Here is a 26,195-nt window from a genome sequence, read left to right on the forward strand (position 1 = left end):
TATACCTCCGAACCCCGGGAGGGGCCACGGCAGAAAAATATATTATTCCATGTCGAAATCAATAAGGAAACCACACCAATGGTTATGAACAAACCAATTAATATATTATAAATAACACAGGAATAACATTACCACAAATGACAATTAAGAGTGCACTCTCTATTCCATCAGCTAGCATGCATAAAGGTAACTCAGTGTTCCAAGTGAGTGGAAAGAACCTTCCCCAATGTCTCTATATTCCCGTCTTCGAGCTCAGAGTTGGTCCCCTCCAGTGATCAACGGAACGATGTCGACTCAAAACCAGAATCTCGTTCCGAGGGCAGGCACAGACACGCCGCCCAAAACGGCACCAAGGCGCACGTGGCCCAAAGCGGAGAAAAGGGTCACGTGGTTAAAGTGGCATAAAGGCGCACTCCCGGCGACTGGGAAATCCAAAGGCCCTCTCCAGGTACGAACTTTCACTGTTCACGGTCGGCGAGCCGCAAAGTAATCATCAGAAGCCTCAGTGCACACACACACCACAGATACGTCTGAACGCGGTGGAAACGGTTGACGAAGCAAGGAAAGTTTGCTCGACGCGCGAAGCACACGAGTCAAAATGGCGGACGGCTCGTACTTGAGACGTAATCACACGACGATGGTTCCTCCAAATCCAACGCCAACCTGACACGCAGGTTTGATCAGTCACAGCGATAACAACTCTATCGCGGAATCCCTTTCCAGGAAACCCAAAGTTCACTCATGTCTCTTGCTCGACAACGTTCGATCCAGAACGCAAAGCAACCAGCTTCTTCTCCGAGTTTTCTCATTGCCTCCTCTTCTTTACCTCCTTGTCTTCCGGTTCGGGTTCCTGTATCATTTTAAGGTAACCTTTTTAACTTTTAATAACTGTTCATAAACAATAAACCTTTGGAAGACAATAATAGTACATAGAATCAGAAATCTTTCAAGTGGAGGAAACCACAACAGCGGAAGTGACGAATCCATAACATTATGTAAAACTATAAGTACAAGCGATCTCGGTTGCACGTTTTTGCCCGTTGAGTCATGCACGGTAACCCCGACGTGTCATTGCGTTCCTGTCAATTCTGATTGATTGACCATCAGGAGTGAGGAATGATTGACAGGAATACCCACCTGGTCTCACATCAAAAGAAGAATTATTGACAATAACTCGAGTCTAATTACAGAGCACCCACCTCAAATAAGCTGGCGTGCAAACTTCCGTGCATCCGACAACAGGCTGGCGGCGATCACATGACCCTCAAGAAGGGCCACTTTGTGCTACGCGAGCTCTTCGTTCTCAACCTTACATGGGTGACATGTCACCAGATTACGTCGCGCAGACCCGTCTTGGCATTGAATAGAATGGCTTTTCCTGCTGTTAGAGTATAAACGCCACTCTTTTTTACACTCACTGTGTCGATCATCAATACAATTGGTAATCATCATTCGTTCTACCCTGTTCGAAGCAAGAGAAAGTCCACCGATATTCACATATCATCCGTTTTACCTATCAAGATGTCAAGATATCAAGGCGTTCAATCACCGCAGCGTTCAATCTCTCCATCTGCCGGTCGGCAGAAGTTTAGCCCGTATGTCATGTTCAAGAGGAAGACACTGCCCAAAGATAAGTTTCCAGCTGGCGCCAATGTTCGTGCGCAGTAGAAGGGGTGGATAGCCGAGGGACTGGTCCAGGACTCGGTGCGCATGGTCTGGAGTAGTAGGCCGGATGGCGGTCTCTCTCAACGATGGAGTATGCTAGTCCTGGATGCGTTCAGTTGTCACAAGAGCGACAACACCAAAGTGCTGCTCTGTCGGACCAACACGGATCTCATCATCATCCCAGGCGGGATGAAATCGCTCCTGAAGCCCCTTGATATGTCCATCAACAAACCATTCAAGTACGGGCTACGTCGCTGCTGGTCCGACTGGATAATGAATGGGGAGAAGACCTACACCAAGAGCGGGAGGATGAGAAAGGTCGACCTTCAATGATCTGCTGCTGGATTGTCAAGGTGTGGGAAGAGATGCTGCCGGACATCATCAAGCGAGCATTCCTGAAATGCTGCATCTCCAACAACATGGACGGCACAGAGGACGACATCATCTGGGAGGAGGAGGAGGAGGAGGCTGGCTACAAGTGATGGTGACAGCAATGGGAACTTGCTCTACCATGATTCGGACAAGGAGTTTCGGACTATACATGCTGTCTTTGACAAGGAAAGCAGTAACGAGTATTTCCTCGGGTTTAGCTGAAAAGTTTCATTAAACCCAAACGGCCCTTTTCAGGGCCACAAATCCACAAGAAATATGTATGATACCGGTATGAATCCTATTGCTGCTTCCTTGTTTGACTGCCATCCTTTAAAAAGAATAGAGCATGAACAAACAGCCATAGATCGGTAATCATGGCACAGGCTTTGATGGGCCTATTGGCCTCCTCCTGTGTTTTGAAGTTTTTGGTAAGGAAACTCGTATATTTAACATGCTGATTGGTTTTAGGCTCAAAAATAATGATTTCAATCCAGGGGCTGTAAAATGAATTTCTCTTTGTTAGCCTTCAACTTATTCCTGTTTTTACTTCTTCTATATTTTCTTCTTCCTTTACTCGTTTCTCATCCTGCTTTTTGTATTTACACTTTTACTTGTACTATAATTAAGTTGAGTTGCTTCTTTGTCTCATTGATAGTAAAAAAAAAAAATTCTTTTTACTTTTATCACCTTTATGTTGTCCTTTAGCTTTTTAAAGGCTTTTTTTGTCCTATTTATTAACTCTTAAGGCACAAAGAGCACTGTTTAGGATGAGTGTTATAATAAACGGGCACATTAATGTGGACTGGCCCGTTTGGGTAGTGGTCAGTTGTAATGCCCTGTGATCTCTGCCTAATTTTTCTACACATAATATACACCACAGAAGAATAAATAGTGACATTCATTTTCTTGATGCAGATCAGTTTTTGAATAAGTCCTTAAGTTTGTCAAATACAGATGTTGTTTTGTTGTTTCATCATAAAGACTGTCTAGCCAACCCTCCGCATTTTGTGGACAGGCTCTGTTTAACGTGCATTCCATAAAGCTCCTTGGGCTCTGTAATAATATGTCTTCAGCAGATCACATCTCAAAGCAGGCCCACAAACTTTGCACCGGGATAACTTGGTGGTAGTGTGACCACACATCTGAGCCGTCTCTTTTTGGCCTTGATGCCTGATCAGAGCTGAATATCAATAGCACTGCCATTTTGACGTCGCACCAGAATGAGGTAGTTCATTGCAGAGAATCCTATATTTCTTAAAGAATGTGAAATCGATTCATCTTTTATGAAATAATACAAACATGTCAAAATACCCCATGGTGTCTTAAGAGTCAGCTTTCGGCCTAGAAATGGGGAACCTGCCAAGTAACAGAGGAGAGGAGTTTTAGTCACCCTGCACTGCTTTTCCTTCTTTTCACTTCTCTATTTCTTCAGTTCTTTTTTGTTTAATTTAAGGCCTGGCCTCGATGAGGTCCATACAGTCCATGACTGGAGCCTTTAACGTCAAATAAAGAAATACATAAACACAACACAGGCATGATGGTTTGTATAGCTTTTCTGTTTCTTGTATATTCTTGTGATATTATACATTTTATTGTATTTTCATTCTTTTCCTTTTTTCTGTGTATGTAAGCTAATATTAATAGTTGATGAAGAAAGAATATGTTGTAAAACGATAACAAGACTGAAAGTCGAACATCGTCGATGTAGCCGGGCTTGTTTGATACTTCAGTTGAAGAGGATAGTATGACCTGGGTGGGGATACCAGTCAGCAAATAATGTAAGTAATCTTTTTCTTTTTTTTGCATTGAGACACTGGTTTATTCTGTTTCGAGTCAACAATGAACCGACCATACACTGCTTCAATCTAGAAACTTTGCAATAATGACAAAGGGATTGCAGTTTTATGATTATATTTACTATATTATTAGTATTAACGCTATTATTATTATTATTACGAAAACAATACTACTGTATTAAGAAACCTAGGCTAATTTATCCAAAGCGGCCTGAAGGTGAGCCATGAAGGCATGAAGCCTAAGGCCTATAAGTACTGTGTTGTTGGAAGACCCGTAACACCGATGCTTTCGATATTTGATGGTCATTTTAACAATTGATTTGTTTGTGTTTCACACTGAATGAAAAACGAAAAGGGTAGAGCATGCAGATTGTGATACATGACAGGTTTGACGATATGTCCGGCCTGAACGAAATTGGAATCAAAATGGCAGTGTGCGGAGTCAGCCGTCGTACCGCCGTAATGACATCACATCACCCCTGTCATGTGACCAGATTCTCAGCTCTGATTGGTGTACATTTGAGGGGACATACGGACAGACAAACTGTTCTAGACGGCTTTGCCCTCTGGGCTACACCGTAAAAATGCCAAATTAAAAAAACCCTTGTTCAGCTTGGAGCACCCAACTTATGGCCAAGCATTTTTATTCATGCTTTACAAATATTACTCTCCATCCTTCAAAAAATCATCTGAGTAAAGAGAACTCCGAACATGTTGATTCACAGAAGGCAATACTTCCTTCTTCCTCCTCTTTCAAGAATCTGAAGAAACAAATAAACATAAACACAAAGTTGTAACACGTTTATCAACGCCATACAAACTTTTAACCCTATTCATCCAAGAAGAGAAAAATACAGTCACGTGAAAAAGTAAGTACACCCCATGTAAAGTTTTGACTTTTTCAACATATTTGAACATACAGCTATTTGATGTTCATTTCAACAATATTGATAGATAAAGGTGATATAATATAACAAATATTATGAAACATTTACATTTTGTAGTCCATGGTATAATTTAAATAAACATAAATGCAAATTTCGCATGTGGAAAAAGTAAGTACACCCTTGGCTCTGATAGGTGGTATTGCCCCCTTTGGCAGAAACAACCTCAAGTAGGCGTTTCTTATAACTGTCTACCAGTCTCTGTCATCGACTGGGAGAAATTTTTGCCCACTCCTCCATTCAGAATTCTTTCAGCTGTGCGATGTTTGAGGGGTTTCTTGCATGCACAGCTCGTTTCAAATCCCCCCACAACATCTCGATGGGATTTAGATCCAGGCTTTGACTTGGCCATTCCAGAACCCTCCATTTCTTTCTTTTCAGCCATTCCTTGGTGGATTTACTGGTGTGTTTAGGGTCATTGTCATGTTGCAAGGTCCACCTTCGGTTGAGCTTCAACTTTCCGACAGATGGCCTCACATTATCCTCAAGCACCCTCTGGTACAATGAAGAATTCATAGTGGATTATATGATGGTGAGCTGCCCAGGCCCTGATGCAGCAAAGCTGCCCCAAACCATAATATTTCCACAAACATGCTTTAGAGTTGGCATCAGGTTCTTGTGGTCAAATGCTGTCTTTGGTTTTCGCCAAACATGTCTTCTGGTACTGTGGCCAAATAGCTCTACCTTTGACTCATCTGTCCAGAGCACATTGTTCCAGAAGTGCTGGTCTTTGCCTAGGTGTTCATTGGAAAACTTTAGTCTTGCCCTGATGTTCTTTCTGGACAGCAAAGGTTTCCTCCTGGCACACCTCCCATGTAGATCAAATTTGTGCAGCCACTTTCTAATGGTAGACTCGTGCACTTTGACATCAACAGTGGCAAGAGCTACCTGTTGGTCCCGTGATGACATTCTGGGGTTCTTAGAGACTTCTTTCAGCATCTTGCGGTCTGCTCTCGGGCGGAACTTGCTGGGGCGGCCTGGCCTGAACAAGTTGGCAGTTGTTTGGAATCTTCTCCACTTGTAGATGATCTTCCAGACAGTCGAATGATTGATTTCAAATTGTTTGGAGATCTTTTTAAATCCCTTCCCAGACTCGTAGGCATCTATAACCTGCTTTCTGAAGGCCTCAGAGAGCTCTTTTGATCTCGGCATGGTGACACCGCACACTTCAACAACAAAGAGGAAACCAAACTAAATGTCCGAGGTTTAAATAAGACAGGTTCCTCCAAGATCCTCTCTAACGATGTTCTAACCATTTGCACCTGAGCTGGTGCACCTGATTCTAATTTTAGGTATTTGAAGTAGTGATAAATGTAGGGGTGTACTTACTTTTTCCACATGTGAAATTTGCATATATGTTTATTTAAATTATACAATGGACTACAAAATGTAAATGTTTCATGATATTTGTTATATTATATCACCTTTATCTATCAATATTGTTGAAATGAAGATCAAATAGCTGTATGTTGAAATATGTTGAAAAAGTCAAAACTTTACATGGGGTGTACTTACTTTTTCACGTGACTGTATCTATTTAATTTAACAAAAAAGCATGCAAGTAGAACAAAAAGTAAGTAGATGTAATTGCTCCAGAACCAGCTTGGGATCACCTCTTGCTCAACAAAGCTACACTTGAAAACTGAGGAAAAATAAGCTGTGAACTTTAAACAGTATTGATTGACGACAATAATACATTCGATTGTGCCTCGCACTCATGGATTATACATTTCATAAAACTGTACTAAAATGAACCAACAGAAACATTGGCTTAATGGCGGACAAAATGAAACTATGAAGTACAACTTTGATAATACATCAATCAGAAGTCTCCACTCGTATTGCTACTGCTATTGACCGATTGACTGTCTCTCTGTGTCATCATCAAGTATATATATTACTGCACACTTTTAGTCTGCCAGAAATCGTCTGACACAATCTGGTCCAGTCTTAGGCCATGTCTTCAATCTCATCTGGGTTGATTCTGATAGTTCTGGCTTCCAGCCCCATTATAGTTTGTCTAAGGTTCCCTCTTGGGTGCCCCCACTTTTGTTTTTGGTCTCGAAAGCACGCCTGAGGTATGTCCATTGCCGCCTCTGGATGATTGTATTGATGTCTTCAGCACCTGATCTTTATATTGCTACAGCATTGGTAACTCGAACGATAGAAAGCATACCTCTGCCAGGCTGAACAATTTACATTTTCTACCCACTGATAGGTAGGATCTGGATACGAACCTGAACCAAAACCTAAGCAGCTTGTTCTTGTCACTTACCCAACTCATCCACCAAGTTTTGTCACAAGTCGTCCACATCGTTTTGAAATATCATGCTATATATAGTTTTTGGCCCTTAGCCTGGTGTTGGGCTAGCGGCTAGGGTGCCGGCTTAGGATCCTAGGATCCTGGGTTCGAATCCCGGTCGATCGCTGAATTAACGCCAGGGGGGTTGACTCAGCCTGTCATCCTTCCGAGGTCGGCTAATTGAGTACCAGTTCACTGGTAATTCCCTGTTTGTCGTTAAAAGGCGGCAAAAAGGGTTGGCGTCAGGAAGGGCATCCGGCCGTAAAACATTGCTTCAAAAAAGGGGACCAAAAAAAACAACAACAACCACGGTTCCCGAAAAAGGCCAACCCCCGCTTGCGGGGGAAAATGGCCTCTAAAGGTGGTTTTATATAGTTTTTGGCCCTATCACTCAATGGTGAAGAATCACTTATGTCATTTTTTTAATGTTAGTATCCAGATCCGGATTTGGATCTTCACCAAGATTGTCACACACCCAACCTGTCAAGCAAGTTTTGTCAAAAGTCATCCACAACGTTTTGAGATATCGTGCTATATGTCGTTTTTTGCCCTATTTCTCAATGGTGAAAAATTACTTTAAAAAATTATCGAATCTCGATCTTCACCAAAATCGAATCATTTCATCCTTGTCACATACCCAACCTCTCCACCAAATTTTGGCCGAATCTGTCCACAACTTAATAGTGTTCACAAACAAACAGGGGTGAAAACATAGCCTCCATCCACCTTCGGTGGCGGAGGAAAGAAGGTCTGACCACTTGATGCTGAGCACACGACGAAGGCCTCTGCATTGAAAACTTTTTAATTTTCTTCCAATACTTTTATTTGTTCTCCACATTTCTTATCCGTACAAGAGGACACTTGTGTCATTGCTGTTGAATATTTTAACTTTTGTGTTCATGCTCAGGCTCTTGCTCTTCCTTGCAGATACAAGTCTCTGGATCACACTGCTGGTTTTTCCAATTCTTGTCTTGATTTTGATAAAACTATCTCCATTTCGGCTCATCATGCTGTCTAAGTATGTAAACCTGTCACCTCTTTTAGGTTGTCACCTTTAATCTTGCTTTTTGAGGTGTCAGAGGGATTGATCTTCATGACCTCCGTTTTTAACTTATTCACTAGAAATCCAACCTTTCTTGCTGGGTTTTTTTCCCCAGGTCGTCTGTCTTTGCTGACATCTCAGGCACTGATGTATTCAGCAAACAAATATAATCTGCAAAGACTAAATCTCCAAGATTGCTCTTCAACCATGAAATCCCTTTCTTACATGCTCTGTTTTGTTTCAAAGATGAAATCTACAACGATTTCAAATATCAGAGGGAAGAACCCCAACTAACCCTAACCCTAACAAATTGTTATCATCCATCGGTTGTTACTACTACTACTACTACTACTACACCACCACCACATCCTTACCTACACACTGCTACTACTACTACTACACCACCACATCCTTACCTACACACTACTACTACTACTACACATCCTTACCTACACACTACTACTACTACTACTACACCACCACCACATCCTTACCTACACACTACTACTATTACTACACCACCACCACATCCTTACCTACACACTACTACTATTACTACACCACCACCACATCCTTACCTACACACTACTACTACTACTACTACTACTACTACTACTACTACACCACCACCACATCCTTACCTACACACTACTACTACTACTACCACCACTACCACTACCACCACCATACTCTGTTACAGAGTGTCGGTGCTGCTAAAGCAATTACTTGGCAAAAGTTGTGCTGGGTGGTTTGCCATTGCCTTCCGAGCAGTACTTGGGGCAGGAATTTGGAATTGGCCATAGTGCCGGCGATATCTTGCTACTCTTTGCAAAGGATACCATGGCATCTTTAGCATCCACCAACAAATGCCTATTTAACATTCATCCAAGTGATGGCACAAACATTGATGAATCACCCTGCTTGCAAAACACCAGGATGACAGTTTATAGCTTGGTTGAGATTCCACCACAGGCTAGACAGCTTGGAGGCCTGTAGGCCATCCTGCCAGCCCTCTACTTCTAGAAGTACCTCTTTAATGGGCCCAATGAATCCCACCTTCTTTCGGGAGAGGTCGTCGTGGAAGTTTGCCCTAAGTCTTTCGCAAACTGGTTGGCCAGGCCTGGTGTTTGACGGGAGTTGACTTGGGCAGGAATTTGTATATTTTACAGTACATCAGATTTCTGTGGCTAAGAACCAATCCTGAACAGTTGGTTTTTTTTTTTTTTTTTTTTTTTTTTTTGTATACAAGATCGAGGCTCGTGAAAGAGCGAACATTAATCACACAGAAAGACAAACCGACACATAAAACATATAACATCGGGAGCGGTAGACAAGATGGGGAGAGAGGGGGAAGGACACAGACACAACATTTGAGAGCAGGGACCGAGAGACATGGAGACATCGAGAGATCTGAGAGAGGGCGAGGGCTTTGGGGGGGGGCATGGGAAGGGGGCGGTGGGAGAGGTATAAAACATATGGACGCTGCCAGGACTTCCAGGAAAGAAGTTGGAATTTCAAACAAGGTGGATCTGGGGTGAATTGGCGGGGGTAGAAAAGATCAAGGTTTTGGATGGGGGAAGATAAGAGATGGTGGTGAACAGCTGTTTTAAAGACCTGGAGGGAGGAGTGGGATTGAAGGGAGTGAGGGAGTTTGTTCCAGAGGCGGGAGAAAAGAGGAATGAAAGAGTGAAGGTGAGCAGAGAGCCGAGATTTCGGCAGTTTAACCATCAGAGGGTTGCTGGCAGATCTTGTGCGACCTGTAGGAATATTTGGGGGACAAAACACAGAGAGAGCTGGGGGTGCAAGGCCGGAGAGGAGTCGGTAGAAGACAGAAAGACCACCTACCTGCCTGCGGTGAGTGAGTGAAAGGCCCTCAGAGATAGCTTCATCGCGGGAGATTCCAATAATTCTGAAAGCTTTGGTTTCAACAGCGTGAAGCCGAGCTAGGTGTGAGGCAGGAGCACCGGCCCATAGGGGAGAACAGTATTCCATTGAGATGCGGATGAAAGCCTTGTATGTGGTGAGGAGCTCAGGTGTGCCGAGGAAGGACTTCGCACGACGGAGGATGCCCAGTCGGCGACTGGCTTTGGAGGCAAGCTTGGAAATGTGGTTTTCCCAAGAAAGATCATGGCAGATAGTGAGACCCAAAAGCTTGAGCGACAGAACTTCTTGGAGAGGATTGTTGAGAAAGTAGATGGGAGGGTTGTCCAGTCGATCTTTCCGGAGAGACATAGTAAGAGTGTGAGATTTGTCAGGATTGAAAGACATGTTCCACTTGTTTGACCAGTCTGTGATTTTGTCCAAGTCTTCAGAGAGTGAGGAGGCTGCAGACTGCCGATCTGAGGGAAGAGGAATGGAGCGGCAGAGAGTGGAGTCATCAGCAAAGAGATAGAGAGGATTTTCAAGAGAGTCAGAGAGATCATTGATGAAGACCAGAAAAAGCATGGGGCCCAGAACACTGCCTTGGGGAACTCCAGCCTGAACAGGAAGAGGAGATGAGAGAAACCCATTCAGGGCCACACGTTGACGACGACTAGAGAGGAAGTCCGCCAGCCATGCGTGGAGATTTCCATGGATACCAAAGGAGGAGAGTTTGGTGAACAGAGCGGGGTGCCAGACCGTGTCGAAGGCACGTGATATGTCGAGGGAGACAGCTCTAATTTCCTGTTTGGCATTGAGGACCTCCATCCATTGTTGAGACAGCAGAAGCAGCATGTCCAGAGTAGAGTGACCTGGTCTGAAACCAAATTGATGATCAGAGATCAAGCCATTGGAGAAGAGGAAAGATTTCATATCCGAAGCAATGATGGATTCCATGACTTTGCTGATAATTGGGAGAAGGCTGATTGGTCTGTAGTTGCTAGGATCTGTTTATGCACCTTTTTTGTGCAAAGCGGTGATGTTGGCTGATTTCCAAGCAGATGGCAGTTGACCTTGAGCAAAAGAGAGGGTGGAGAGAACAGAGAGAGGGTGAGATAGAACGGCAGAGCAGGATTTTAGGACCCGTGGGCTGATGCCGTCGGGTCCAGTTGCAGAATCAGAGTCGAGGGTTGACAGAAACTTTTCCACCTTGTCAGGAGGAAAGGACACGGAGTCCAGGAGCAGCAGGGTACGACTGGGTATGGTGGGTACAGAGAGGGATGGGTTTGGGACACAAGATTTAGAGGCAAACACAGAGTTGAGGCATTCAGCTTTTTCACGTGCGGAGTCAGCTGTGTAGCCGTTTGAGGTAAGGGAGGGGATGGAGGGGGAATGGTTACTCCATTTCAGGGAGTGGAAATTTATGCTCAATTCTAGTGAAAGAGAAACTGGAGTTGACATAGCCCCCAACAATTGCAAAGAGTACAAAGGAAAATTTGGATAATTTTTGGGATTATTTTATTTGTCAAAAATTTGGAGAATGACAGAAATAGATAAAGTCTCACCTGAATGGTTAAGAAGATGTAAGCTGATTATGGGGTGGAGAACAAGTCAATAAATACCCAATATCAAGGACATTTCATGAACGGTTTTAAGAAAATGGCAAAACTTAGTCAAACGGACAAGGGCAGGTTCTGCAAATGTCACAACAGCTAAATACACTAAGAGGTGTACCTGTACCAGCATGTGTAAAAGGAATCCAATGGCATATCTGCAAAAAGGTCAATATTGCAATCCCTGAAAAATTCGTGCCTGGAAGTTTGTCCTTCAAGGAATGATCAATGATGAGAACATAACACTCACAAATGGCCTGAACGTTCCATCTAGTGATCTTATGCGAACTCGATGGTATTCATAGACTACTTACCCTGTGCAGTCAACTTGGTGCGAGCGAACTCTTTTGTTTTTGAAGGTTTTTTTTCCTTTGATCCAATATGGCTGCCAGACCACGTGACATAAATTAATATTCTCTAATATAATTGTTGCGTACATCACGCTCAATAAATTTCAAAATGATCAGACTGTGTTGTCCCTGTCAATTTATGACGTCATCATTAACATATCTTATTCCCCACGTGGAGTACTTGACATTGAGCCATATTTAAATTTTTTCCATGGAGTGGTTTCGGAGATAGAGGTGTAAAGTTATTCCAAGATGGCGTCAATACCACGTGACCTATGACGTCACGGTTATCAGCAAAAAAATCTACAGGCAGAGGTGCTCCTACGGTAAAATCTCATGTCAATCGGACCAACGGTTGCCGAGAAAATGAATTTTTAAAAAGCAGACATGGCACACGGCACACGTAGGCAACCGAATGCCAAACCTGCTTTTCGCTTCGCAAGCACAGGGTAATAATGACAACCAGGCATTGTAACCAGATGTAGTACTCAACAATTGGAAAGAAGTGACAGCATTGCTATAATTGAAAGATAAGTACCCATGATTTTGATCTAAATCTTCCAGAAAGAGCAATCAAGTGGTTAAGTATGGGCAGTTAACCCTTTGAGTACGGGATTTTTTTTGATTAAAAAATACCCCCGGTACGGGATTCATTTGGCATTACGGGAATGCAACCACGTACTGACAATCAATTTATAGGTATAGTCGATGACGTGTGGTAACGTCATCCGTACACAAAACTTTTTCGCGGGTTGCGGCACTGGACGTCATCCGTACTCAAAGGGTTAAAAATGACATGAAGATCACTTGAAAACTGAAGAATATTGAGTGAATGCCAATAATTGAATTGTTCAGTGACTCGTGGGATACCATGTAGTATCCCACGTATCCCACGTAGATACCATGTAGTAAAGAGATACCATGGTATTCGAGTACCATAGATATGTAGAAAGACTAACATTGAGGTATTGAATATGCAGTAGTTGGTGTGAAGAAAACTTGAGAATAAATTATCAAGAAATGGAAATTAACATATTTGTATTATAATGCGCAAACACAGAAAGTATTGATGGAAGGTCATGGAAGGAAAAAAACACAAGCATGGCAATGTCAGACATGGATGAATAACAATAATGATTGGATACATTTAACATAACTAAACGGCTCTTGACAGTCGGTGTTTCATTCCCTCAACCTCCTGGATGGAGAAGACACTGGTGGCCAGTAAATATCCTCACTAGCTAGAACTGGAAGCTGGCCTAGATTTGGTGACATTACTTTTAAAAGCTGTGGAGTAAAGAAGCCATGACAGGGAACTCATTAAAATGTTCCTGTGCTGAAGTTTGAAAACATGACAACTTGTTTCATGAAATGTAAACCTACAAAATGATGACGTACTTTGGGCCTTTGAGGGCTTTGTTCGGCCTTTTGATAACCTCGAAAAGAGATTTCAACCAAGTTGAGCACACATGAAGTGAAGACTGTATAGAGCATGTGCAGCAACTTGCTCATCTCGTTCTTTATTCTGTGTTTATCACACATTATATATATGTTTTATTTTATTTTATATATATGTTCATAGCCTGGTGTTGGCTTAGCGGTTAGGGTGCCGGCTTGGGATCCTAGGATCCTGGGTTCAAATCCCAGTCGATCGCTGAATTAACGCCAGGGGGGTTGACTCAGCCTGTCATCCTTCCGAGGTCGGCAAATTGAGTACCGGGTTGCTGGGATGAATGATCCCGGTGTGTACCCCGTTTTAGAATAGGTACACCGTATCCCTGCGCATCGTAAGAGCATGACCAAGGGTTGGCGTCAGGAAGGGTATCTGGCCATAAAAACATTGCCTCAAACAGGGAACCATGATTGTCATGGGGCCCGCAAGGCTAACCCCTGCCCTAGCGGGGAAAATGGCCTTAAAACGATCATTCATATTCATATATATATATATATGTTCATGGAACAACTAGTTCTGTGCTGATGCGAGCAGTATTTTAAATCAGATTATGGACTTGGTTGCTGTTAAGATAATTGCATTTTTTGGACTAGATATCTAAATCCTTGGTCATCTTCAAGTGGGAAGAAGGTTAGGAATATATTAGTGCGATTAGTACTGTGCTCAACCCACAAATAAATCCTCTTCACCTTCAGGAATATCAAATCAATAAATAAACATTTCGAAGTAAAACTAAAACGAGGTAAAAGGTTGGGTTGGCCTGTTTAACAGTACAATCTCAGCATAGAGCGGATGATATTTGTATTGTTCGTTCAAATAATGTACTGTTTTTTTTTGGGGGGGGGGGGGTTTTTGGGCGAGGTGAGGGGGGCATTAAAATGAGGATCTGTCCGACCGCCTGACTGACCAATCGTCTGTTTATCTACATTTGTGTTCGCGATATTTCAAAAACCGTTGAAAATTTAGCTTTCATATTGCAAATATGTATTCCTTGTGACGTTATTTCAACCTGATTAGATCACCGCAGTGATTGGCTGAATTCTGTTGTCATGGCAACCATCTCAGTAACTTGGTCTGTGTATGTGATACTTCAAAAACCGTTGAACATTTAGCTTTAATATTACACAGATCTATTCCTTATACCACCCAAAAGGCGGGGGACCTAGAGTATCAGGTCCTTGTGGATTTTATAATGATTCACCTCACAATACATTGTTGTCTCGTAATATCCTTGGCCTTCCCCTGATTTATGAGCAAGCTCCTCTATGAGCTGAGATCGATGTTAAGAGATGGGACAAATGTTTATCTCAAACAAGTTTTACATATGAAATGTGTGTTACGGATCATTTAGTAAATAGGTTTGTCATTGGTTTAAGTGAACCTCGAGATTTTGCAGCTTTTACTTTGGATCCCTCCATTTGTTGGAGCCTAAAATTTACATCTTGCAATAATTTATTTTTGCTTATGTAAACAAGATGAGTAATGGATAGGGTATATCATAATTGAATACACATAAAACTAGAAAGCATCTCGATTTGCAAAGCCCATCCGCGTCCGCTTTGTACTCGAGCTAAACCTGAAGAAAATGATACATTCTATTCATGTGCGTTCTCCATATTCTCAAATGTAAAACGTTATGGCCTGGACACACACACACACACACACACACACACACACACACACACACACACACACACACACACACACACACACACACACACACACACATACACACATACACACACAAACACCACTAACCTTAAAACCATTCGTGTATTGTCCTTAATTGGTTCACGAGTTATCAAGTGACCACTATATTCGTCATGGGTGTGCGTCTGTCTGTCTGTCTGTCCACAGCATAACTACCCGATGATATCATCCGATCTTGATGAAACTTGGGTGGGAGGTTGATATCATGATCTAGTTGTGTCTTGCGTAGATTGGGCGTATTGCGCCCATTGTGGGCGCAGCCACGCCCGAAAAAGATGTCTTTTTAGGGGTTAATCGAGTTCAAGCTACATCTTCTCCGAGGAAGTTGGTGGAATCTGACAGGGGTTTCGGTATTTGGTTAGGCCAATGTCATGTGTCTAGCCCCATGGAGCTTGATTTTTCATTTTCGCCCCAAGGTCAAGGTCACAAGGTCACGAAATTTAGAAAAGTCTATTTTTGATGGTTTTATGACATTGTTCGCTTCCTGATAGGGTGAAATGTCGTTCATGATCTTATATTATCACATACATCATGAAATATAAGTTTTCCAACAAATTTCAGAATCTTCGACCTTTGACCTTTGAAGGTCACAAAGGTCAAATTTTCAAAGTTGTCGGAATCGAACCGAATTTTCTGTATTGTGTAGCTAACTAACCTCATAACTGATTATGGTCCCGATTTGATGCATCAATCATTGATGATCGTGACGATCGTGACGATCGACTTGATAGTCCGTCCTTTGTCATTGAATACCGCTCGCTCGTGAACCATCGTCGTCTCCTGACTTGTAATAAAAGAAAATGGCTTTAAGAAGATGTCAGGACTGAGTCAATCGGACAAGTGTAGGTTCTGCAAGGTAGAAACAGAAAGCACGAGTCACCTCCTATTGGGATTTTAAAAAACTCATGTCAGAACAGCTGTACATCAAAAGGCACAACAAGGTATGTAGAGTAATCTACTGGCACATCTGCAGAAATTGCGATATCCCAGTTCCACAAAACTCATGGAAACATGAACCAAAAGCAATAATTGAAAATAAGGGCATAATGCTCACATATGACCTGATGATCCCATCCAGCATGAACATAGAAAACAAAGCACTGCAACCGGACATAGTACTCAGATTCAAAAAAGGAAAATAAGGCATTGCTAATTGAAGTTTCAGTACCCAGCGATTTGCTCTAAATACTGCAGAAATCAAGAAAATGACCAAATACCAAGACCTCAAGAATGATGTGAAACGACCCTGGAAGCTGAAGTGCACCAAATGTGTCCCAATGATATTTGGGGCAAAGGGAATGATAAAGAAGAACCTCACTGTTGTAAATCAAAATTCAGACCTCTTTCAAGTAATGAGGTTTTATTTAACTATATCTCCACTCATCCTACAACACAAAATAAAGCACAATCATTAGCACTACAAAGATAGCAATCAAAACGAACATCTCCTCCAAGCCCCCCCCACCCCCCCACCCCCAAGCAAGTAATTACGTACTTGTTAATCCCGTTAGTCTCTTGGCACTAAGGTAACAGAATTGCCACGAGATTGAGCGCCGAGCAGTCCGGTCTTATATAAGCTCCCTCAAGGTCGGCCCTCCGACCGAACCTTCTATTCCAGCTCGAGACATTGCATCATATTTATCATATTTCACCACAATCACAAAGATCCCACAAACCATCCCTGGGAACATTACCACAAACGAAATACAGTTGGAGGCTGTATGGGGTTCAATGATGATGCTGAAAAGAGCTCTTGGAACAAAACTGAGGACACCAAAACTTCACAACTTAGCAGGTTGTGGCAGGAGTGGATACTTTGAGTCCTGGGAGGACTCTGTTCCACCTTCTAAAACCCAAATGATGGAGATAACAATCAGCAACTCACACACACACACACACACACACACACACACACACACACACACACACACACACACACACAGATCTCCATCTCGTGCTGAGCGGGAAGGGGGCAGGGTGGGAAGGAGTGGAGGCTGGTGAATCTTGAAAAAAGATCAGAAAATTACTAAATTTATTTAGAATTTTGTGTGCAACACACAGCTAGACTGTCCAATATAAACTACTGTATACCCCTGGGTTTTTGTTTTCTACCCACTTGGTTTTTTTTAACGTTTGGCCAAACTCGTTTTTTTTTTTGCCATACTTTTTTTTTTACTTGTGGCATCTGATTTTTTTGACCATCAAACTTGGAGTTGTCTTATTTTGTTTAATTTCCCTTCCAGTTGGCTGGGATCTTTTTAATCCAAGTGATTCATAAATAGCTGGGGAATTAGTAGCTTAAAGAAACCCAGAAATCGCCTTTTGATTTACTTCATGCCAAAAAGGTTACGCTGCCTTCCCATTGAGAGAATAATTTTGGTCACTGACAGTGTGCCAGCACGAACATGCAAAAATATGCGAAAACCTTCCTTGGAACTTGTGACTCAATGCAAAACCTGAAAACGTCTCTGAGTGAAAAAAAACATTTTAAGGGAAACGGCATGAAGAAAATCAACAAAATACCTTCAATATGCTTGTTGTTGAATTAGCCTGGTGTTGGCTGAGCGGTTTGGGTGCCGGCTTGGGATCCTAGGATCCTGGGTTCGAATCCCTCGCTGAATTAACGCCAGGGGGGTTGACTCGGCCTGCTCATCCTTCCGAGGTCGGCAAATTGAATACCAGCTTGCTGGGATGAATGATCCTGGTGTGTACCCTGGTTTAGAATAGGTACACCGTATCCCTGCGGCATCGTAAGAGGTGACTAAGCGTTGGCGTCAGAAAGGGCATCCGGCCATAAAAACATTGCCTCAAACAGGGAACCATGATTGTCATGGGGCCTGCAAGGGCCAACCCCCGCTCTCGCGGGGAAAATGGCCTTAAAACGATCATTCATATTTTTCATTCATGCTTGTTGTTGAATTGAGGTGAATGTACGATCTGCTTACTTAGTAAATATTCGAGGCTATTGAAAGATCCTTTTGCTACCTAATTTAGGTGAATAAGGTCAACGGCCTAATTCATTTGTACATGAGCAATTCACCTTGCATGAAACTTTATAAGCGTAAAATGAAATTATCCCTTAAACAGATTTTGGCAAATTTATTTTTTATGGCAGATGGATTTGGATTTCACAGTTTGCAAATTAAATGTGCATACATATTGTGTGTGTGTGTGTGTGTGTGTGTGTGTGTGTGTGTGTGTGTGTGTGTGTGTGTGTGTGTGTGTGTGTGTGTGTGTGTGTGTGTGTGTGTGTGTGTGTGTGTGTGTGTGTGTGTGTGTGTGTGTGTGTATATGCATTTATGTGTATATATGTACACTGTACAGTGTACAGTCACGTGAAAAAGTAAGTACACCTCATGTAAAGTTTTGACTTTTTTTTTTTTTTTTTTTTTTTTTTTTTTTTGTATACTGAATCGAGGCTCGTGAAAGAGCTAAAAAAAATTTTAGCTCTGACTTTTTCAACATATTTCAACATACAGCTATTTGATCTTCATTTCAACAATATTGAGAGATAAAGGTGATATAATATAACAAATATCATGAAACATTTACATTTTGTAGTCCATTGTATAATTTAAATAAACATAAATGCAAATTTCGCATGTGGAAAAAGTAAGTACACCCCTACATTTATCACTACTTCAAATACCTAAAATTAGAATCAGGTGCAAATGATTACAACATCGTTAGAGAGGATCTTGGAGGAACCTGTCTTATTTAAACCTCGGACATTTAGTTTGGTTTCCTCTTTGTTGTTGAAGTGTGCGGCGTCACCATGCCAAGATCAAAAGAGCTCTCTGAGGCCTTCAGAAAGAAGGTTATAGATGCCTACGAGTCTGGGAAGGGATTAAAAAAGATCTCCAAACAATTTGAAATCAATCATTCGACTGTCCAGAAGATCATCTACAAGTGGAGAAGATTCCAAACAACTGCCAACTTGTTCAGGCCAGGCAGCCCCAGCATGTTCAGCCGGAGAGTAGACCGCAAGATGCTGAAATAAGTCTCTAAGAACCCCAGAATGTCATCACGGGACCTGCAGGTAGCTCTTGCCACTGTTGATGTCAAAGTGCACGAGTCTACCATTAGAAAGAGGCTGGACAAATTTGATCTACATGGGAGGTGTGCCAGGAGGAAACCTTTGCTGTCCAGAAAGTACATCAGGGCAAGACTAAAGTTTGCCAATGAACACCTTCGGCAAAGACCAGCACTTCTGGAACAATGTGCTCTGGACAGATGAGTCAAAGGTAGAGCTATTTGGCCACAGTACCAGAAGACATGTTTGGCAAAAACCAAAGACAGCATTTGACCACAAGAGCCTGATACCAACTGTAAAGTATGGTGGTGGAAATATTATGGTTTGGGGCAGCTTTGCTGCATCAGGGCCTGCGCAGCTCACCATCATAGAATCCACGATGAATTCTTCATTGTTCCAGAGGGTGCTTGAGGATAATGTGAGGCCATCTGTCGGAAAGTTGTAGCTCAACCGAAGGTGGACCTTGCAACATGACAATGACCCTAAACATACCAGTGAATCCACCAAGGAATGGCTGAAAAGAAGGAAATGGAGGGTTCTGGAATGGCCAAGTCAAAGCCTGGATCTAAATCCCATCGAGATGTTGTGGGGGGATTTGAAACGAGCTGTGTATGCAAGAAACCCCTCAAACATCGCACAGCTGAAAGAATTCTGCATGGAGGAGTGGGAAAAAATTTCTCCCAGTCGATGTCAGAGAATGGTAGACAGTTATAAGAAACGGCTACTTGAGGTTGTTTCTGCCAAAGAAATACCACCACCACAGGCAATACCACCTATTAGAGCCAAGGGTGTACTTACTTTTTGCACATGCGAAATTTGCATTTATGTTTATTTAAATTATACAATGGACTACAAAATGTAAATGTTTCATGATATTTGTTATATTATATCACCTTTATCTATCAAGATTGTTGAAATAAAGATCAAATAGCTGTATGTTGAAATATGTTGAAAAAGTCAAAACTTTATATGGGGTGTACTTACTTTTTCACGTGACTATATATATATATTAGTGCTGGGCCGATTAGAAAATTTGACAATAACCGATTAAAAAAGAAATCACACCTGCGTCAGAAGGAAGTGGTTCAGTGTGGAATTTTTAATATTAAATAGGCAAAGCCTAGAAACGAACAAAACCCTTTAGAATTACCCTTTGGTACCCTTAAAAATTACCCTTTAGAACTCCTTTGAATCACCTTTGGCATTACCTTTAAAATTACCCTTTAGAATTACCTTTAGAACCTATTAGAATTATCCTTTATAATCCTTCAGAATTACCCTTTCGAACCCCCTAGAATTACACTTTAGAACCCTTTAGAATTAAACACGGTGGTTAGAAAGGTTCCTCTTCTTCATTTTGTACGGATGGAAGGAAGGACATAGCCAAATATCGAAGCAGCTTCACCACTTAAAAATACCGATGCTGATTATAGAGTGTTAAGGGGGCATTATTTGCAAAGTTGCAAACTTGCAAATTTGAAACAACTTGCAAAGTGAACTCCAGATTCATGAAATAATGGACAAACATTGTACGCAATTGTAATTTCAATGTATAGGAAACGGAATCCTGATTTCAATGGCCACTTACAGCAAATGTGTGTTTACATAATATTAGTTTACATTTTCCCCTATAACTTTGGAATTCTTAATTCTTTTCACTTCAAATTTGGCACAGATATTGATAATGACCCAACAAAGATATTAATAGAGTTTTATTGTATTATGACCTTGGGTTTTTAATTTAAAGGATGTCAATTCTCATTGGACGATTAATGGTTGCCATGGCAACACGAAATGCCAATTATACAAATGCATCAATTAAAATGTTTGTTTCCTAGTATTGTATATACTAGGGCGTGCCCGTACGTGGGTGCAAAAAAACATGCGTGCAAACAACAACAACAAAAAAAAACTTTGAAACCACGTGGCAGTAACGACCACAGAACCCCCCCCCCCCCCTCTATTTACATGAAATGGTTTGGTCCATTCGCAAAGCCAAAGCGAACGGCTTGCGAGTACGGTAGAACCCCCCCCCCCCTCTATTTACATGAAATGGTTTGGTCCATTCGCAAAGCCAAAGCGAACGGCTTGCGAGTACGGTGACCATACCTTGGGAACCACTTGTCCGATTAATTTCAAACCTTGAAAAGGCACATCCTCGGGTCCCCAGCAATATACCTGGCAAGTTTCAAGTATATCGGACCCGTGGTTGTCGAGAAACAGCGGTCACAGACAAACACACACACACACACAGACACACACACATACACACAGAGATTACTGGAATTATAGATAGATGTACCAAGTTTGAACGTAAATGGACTTGTCATAGAGAAGATATAAGCTGAAAAGTGGTAATTCGTCATTTGTATGCATCTGGTTACCATGGTAACCATGCATAATATAATGCTATGTAATGTATACCAATGTAATGTTCATATATCAAGCAACATGTACATATATAGTTTTGCATATTTTCAATCAAGACATTTTATCAAAAAGTGCATTACTGTGATTTTGTGTTGTTTTTACTGTGTTCAGTGTAATGCTCCCTTAAATACTGACACCATAGTGCGTTGTGCACACATGAAGTGGATACTGTGCCGTATTAGTGCTGTGCCCACGATTGACGGATTGACGTTGAGTGGCTGTGAATGGATACATTTTAAATCCCATCTCGAATCAATTTGTCGAGGGATATAAAAGGAAGCATTTCATGCTTGTCTGATCGTGTGAAAAGTAAGTTTTATACTAAATATAGTACAGGGTGTCCCCGGGTTACAAAGGGATTCCAATTCGAACAATTGTTTATTGATCGGCCATTGACTCGGTGTTATAAATGATGATATCTGATGCTTTAAAGATAAATGAAGAAGCTTTTATTCACCCCTGTCTGTCTGTTTGCATCTGTCTGCACATGTTTGTCTGTCTGTCTGTGAACAGGATATCTCAAAAGACTGTGGATGGATTCGGTTGAAATGTGATGGACAGGTTGGGTATGTGATCTGGACGAAATAATTAGAATTTTGGTAAAGATCCGATTCTGGATCCAAGAATTTTAAGTGATTCTTCGCCAGTCATAGAGCTAAAAACGATATGACACGATATCTGAGTTATGGATGGATTCGGAGGAAACTTAATGGATGAGTTGGGTGTGTGACGAGGTTTATCAGTGGGATAATGTAAACTGCTCAGCCTGGCAGCGGTATGCACTCTACCGAGTGCCGTTCTACTTTCTACTGTATTAAATAAGTGCATTTTCATGGATATGAAAAGTGTGCAGTGATATGTAAATGTGCACATGGGGTGAAAGATTCGGAGGATGTGTGTGTGTTAGTTTATTTGTTTCTATTTGCACATAGATGAATATAGTGATATGATACACCACCCAGGTGTCACCCAGGTCATGCAATTAATTTTTTGATGACTTGTTGCTGTTGCACATGTCAGAGTTTTGATTCCCTGTGGACTTTAAAAAATTTTTTTTACTCTCAACCAAAACTGATATTGAATTTGAACTTCGTATGAAATTAAATAAAAGCCCATTGATTTAGAGGGTTGTTACAATTCATACTGAAGGCTCTCTCTGGTTCTTTACTACTAGTATATGTCTAAACATGGTAAGTTGAACTTGAAAATATGGACTTTGTTTTGTTTGGTTAACCGTGGCTGGCTTCAGGTATTAAGGTCCTCAGTTCAAGCCCCTGTCGTGCCATAATTAACACCAGGTGGGTTGACTCAGCCTATCATCCTTCCGAGGTCAGCAAAATGAGTACCAGCTTACCGGGAAAAATGTACCTTTCAAGTATCCTGCCTCGGAGACCCCTCCAGGGACCCAGGTACCCCACCTACAATGACCCCTCCAAAAATGTACCAAAATGTACCTCCATGTGACCCCTCCAGGATTGTGCCCTCTAACCAATGAAATTGCCTCGGCCGCACTATGCACCTGACAGCATGGTAAGAATGGTTATTGGGTATATTTCTAAGGTGGATTCAATATTGATGTTCGAGCAGACTTCTTTATTAAAAGTAAATCCTCTGTAATGCAATTTCGAGATAGCCGAATCCTCTTGGTGTAGTTCAGATGTGGTGTGTAGTCTCGAGTCAGGTCTGTCGTAATAGCCATTGCTATTTTAATGAGGAAGTTCGTTTGTCTCAAACCTTAGGAGTTGTTCTTTGCAACATGTTACGCAAACAAAGAATGATGATGTCAAATGATTGTGCAGATGAGCGGGAAGAGGTTCAGAAGAAAACGTTTACCAAGTGGGTGAATTCGCACCTTCAACGTGTGACCTGCCGCATCTCAGACCTATACATGGACTTGCGAGATGGCCGAATGCTCATCAAACTACTGGAAGTCCTTTGTGGAGAAGCACTGGTAAGGCCTGTGCTATTATGTTCATTTTCTATTCAGATGGGAACTTTCAACGCTCTGTGGTTTAGCGTTGCACGTGTCAGACTTGAGGGCATCAGACTTTTCGTCGGGGTTTTTTTTTTTTTTTTGTCCCATATTATACACCGTATTGTACTATATTCCCATATTGTACTCGTCAGTTAATCCATTACCCCCGTATTCCAAAATGCATTTGCTCAAATTCCTTGATTTGTTTTTTTTGTACTTAAAACAGCCGCATTCTGTTTCAAGTTGAGGTTAATTAGCAAAGTTGAATGTGAAATCCCAGGAAAAGTGGAATTGCTCTCGTTATCTAATGAGTGAGCTTTATCAATAGTCAAATGCAATCTTCTCATCGATGTGAGCTCCTGATGACGAATGAACAAGAATTTGCTGTTTTTAAGATCTTGCAGGGCCTTGGTGTTGGGCTAGCGGCTAGGGTGCCGGCTTAGGATCCTAGGATCCGAGGTTCGAATCCCGGTCGATCGCTGAATTAACGCCAGGGGGGTTGACTCAGCCTGTCATCCTTCCGAGGTCGGCTAATTTGAGTACCGGTTCACTGGTAATTCCCTGTTTGTCGTTAAAGGCGGCAAAAAGGGTTGGCGTCAGGAAGGGCATCCGGCCGTAAAACATTGCTTCAAAAAGGGGACCAAACAACAACAACAACCACGGTTCCCGAAAAAGGCCAACCCCCGCTTTGCGGGGAAAAATGGCCTCTAAAGGTGGTTATTTATTAAAGATCTTGCAGGGAAATGTGTCTCTCTTCCTCCAATGCAATGTTTGCTGATCTTTAATGAACAGGACAGCTAGAAAGACCCTTTGTGCTTCTTTCATTTTAACCACACATTGTGATTGTAAAAATTACTTCATCCATACGTTGTTATTGTCACTCAAATAAGAATGTTTAACCTTTTCTTTCACACTGTATTTTCAGTGCACGACACGTCTTTGGAAATATATCATGGGGTGGGGGTGGGGGGGTGTGGGGAGGGAGGAGGGTGGGTTGGGGATGGGATGTGACATGTAGCCAACCATTTTCTTTTTCAGGAAAACAAAAAGAAAAAAGAAAAATATCGTCTTTAAAATATTGTAACGGGTACATGATTGTTACGTGACATGTACACAATATGTGATTGTTACGTGACATGTACACTCTCTGGGATACACTCCCAGAATTGCCGAATAGCGGTTGGGCAAATTGAGCATTGAGGGTGCAAACACTGATGTCACTAATCATCTCACCTATTTCCAACTGTCACTCTAAAAGGTTTAAAGCCAATGGCAAACAAAGGTGGCAACCCCAGACTGCAATACCCCCGCTAATTTCACCCAAAATCCGACACTTTTTTGAAATACCAACTTCTGTCCTGGAAGTCCTTGGTCTCCTTGTGTTTTATACCTCTCCCTCCTCCCCCCCCCCCCTTCCCACACCTCCTCCCCCCAAGCCCTCTCCCTCCCACACTTCTCCCTGCTCTCAAATGTTGTGTTTGTGTGCTTCCCCTTCTCTCCCCATCTTGTCTTCCGCTCCCTCTTTTTATATATTTTGTTTGTCTGGTTGATTTGTTTGTGAAATAAATGTTAGCTCTTTCACGAGCCTCGATTCAGTATACAAAAAAAAACCAAAAAAAAACTTTTTTTACCATGATGATGACAATTCATTTACATATTTTATTATCATCGATGCTACTGCTTGATACAAGACGTAATCCGACAGGCCGTGACACACCATACGACTGATCACAAGATACAATGGAGGATGGACGCAAAACACGTGCTTATTGATTATCAACAATCATGTAACATTGCCTCCCCCACTTTGAGTACCAGTACCTAATCATGTAACATTGAGTACCAGTTCACTGGTAATTCCCTGTTTGTCGTTAAAGGCGGCAAAAAGGGTTGGCGTCAGGAAGGGCATCCGGCCGTAAAACATTGCTTCAAAAAAGGGACCAAAGAACAACAACAACCACTGTGCCCGAAAAGGCCAACCCCCGCTTTGCGGGGAAAAATGGCCTCTAAAGGTGGTTATTATATGTTTTATGTAACATTGCCTCCCCCACTCCCCATCCCCGCTATGGCTGTAGGCTGGCACGAACAGTGGTTGAGGAAGGGGGCTACAGGAAGGCCAATTTATTGAAAAAAAAAAAACCTCGCTGGGGTGGATAAATACATTTTGAGGTAGCGGGAAAAGCGACGAGGTGGGTCTTGTGTTCGATGGCGACTGCATCTGCTCTAACGAAGTGGAGGGCAGTCGATCTGGGTATATTCACAGAAACCGTATGCCCCTCACACATCCTAGTTCACTCTAGATCCATTCTTCAAAGGAATGGGTCATCGACTGTTCCCACATGTGCTCAACTGCCAACAGAACTGTCACTCTTATGGTCTAAAAGCTGTGGCGAGGGGTTGGGGGATGGGTTCGTGTTGCTCGGGCATAAGCCAGCGTACCCACACCGATTCCCGACCCGATGCTGTTTAATCCTTGGGGCGGTGTGTCTACAATAGGAAAGAAATTGGAAGAATTTGTGATTGGAAAATAAGGAGAGAGGAGGTAGGGGAAACCATCCCCCACAACAATATGTGGTCAGAAATAAATAATTCCCTGCACTCACACATGTAGGTACAGCAGATATACTGACATGGCACTTTACCTTTATAA

At 42.1% G+C, this 26,195-nt stretch overlaps 1 protein-coding gene across 3 annotated transcripts in view; it reads left to right on the plus strand.

The window, feature by feature from the left end:
* Nucleotides 1-26,195, plus strand: part of LOC137428285 (spectrin beta chain, non-erythrocytic 1-like) — a 261,054-nt gene that overhangs the window by 98,449 nt on the left and 136,410 nt on the right. For all 3 annotated transcript variants that reach the window (XM_078779311.1, XM_078779310.1, XM_078779312.1), the window contains one exon: nucleotides 23,370-23,521. In XM_078779311.1, the coding sequence (XP_078635437.1) occupies nucleotides 23,370-23,521 (152 nt within the window). The remainder of the gene's footprint in view (nucleotides 1-23,369; nucleotides 23,522-26,195) is intronic.

The sequence above is a fragment of the Myxine glutinosa genome, chromosome 5 (genome assembly GCF_964187855.1).
Source record: "Myxine glutinosa chromosome 5, kmMyxGlut1.1, whole genome shotgun sequence".
Classification (NCBI taxonomy): Eukaryota; Metazoa; Chordata; class Myxini; order Myxiniformes; family Myxinidae; genus Myxine; species Myxine glutinosa.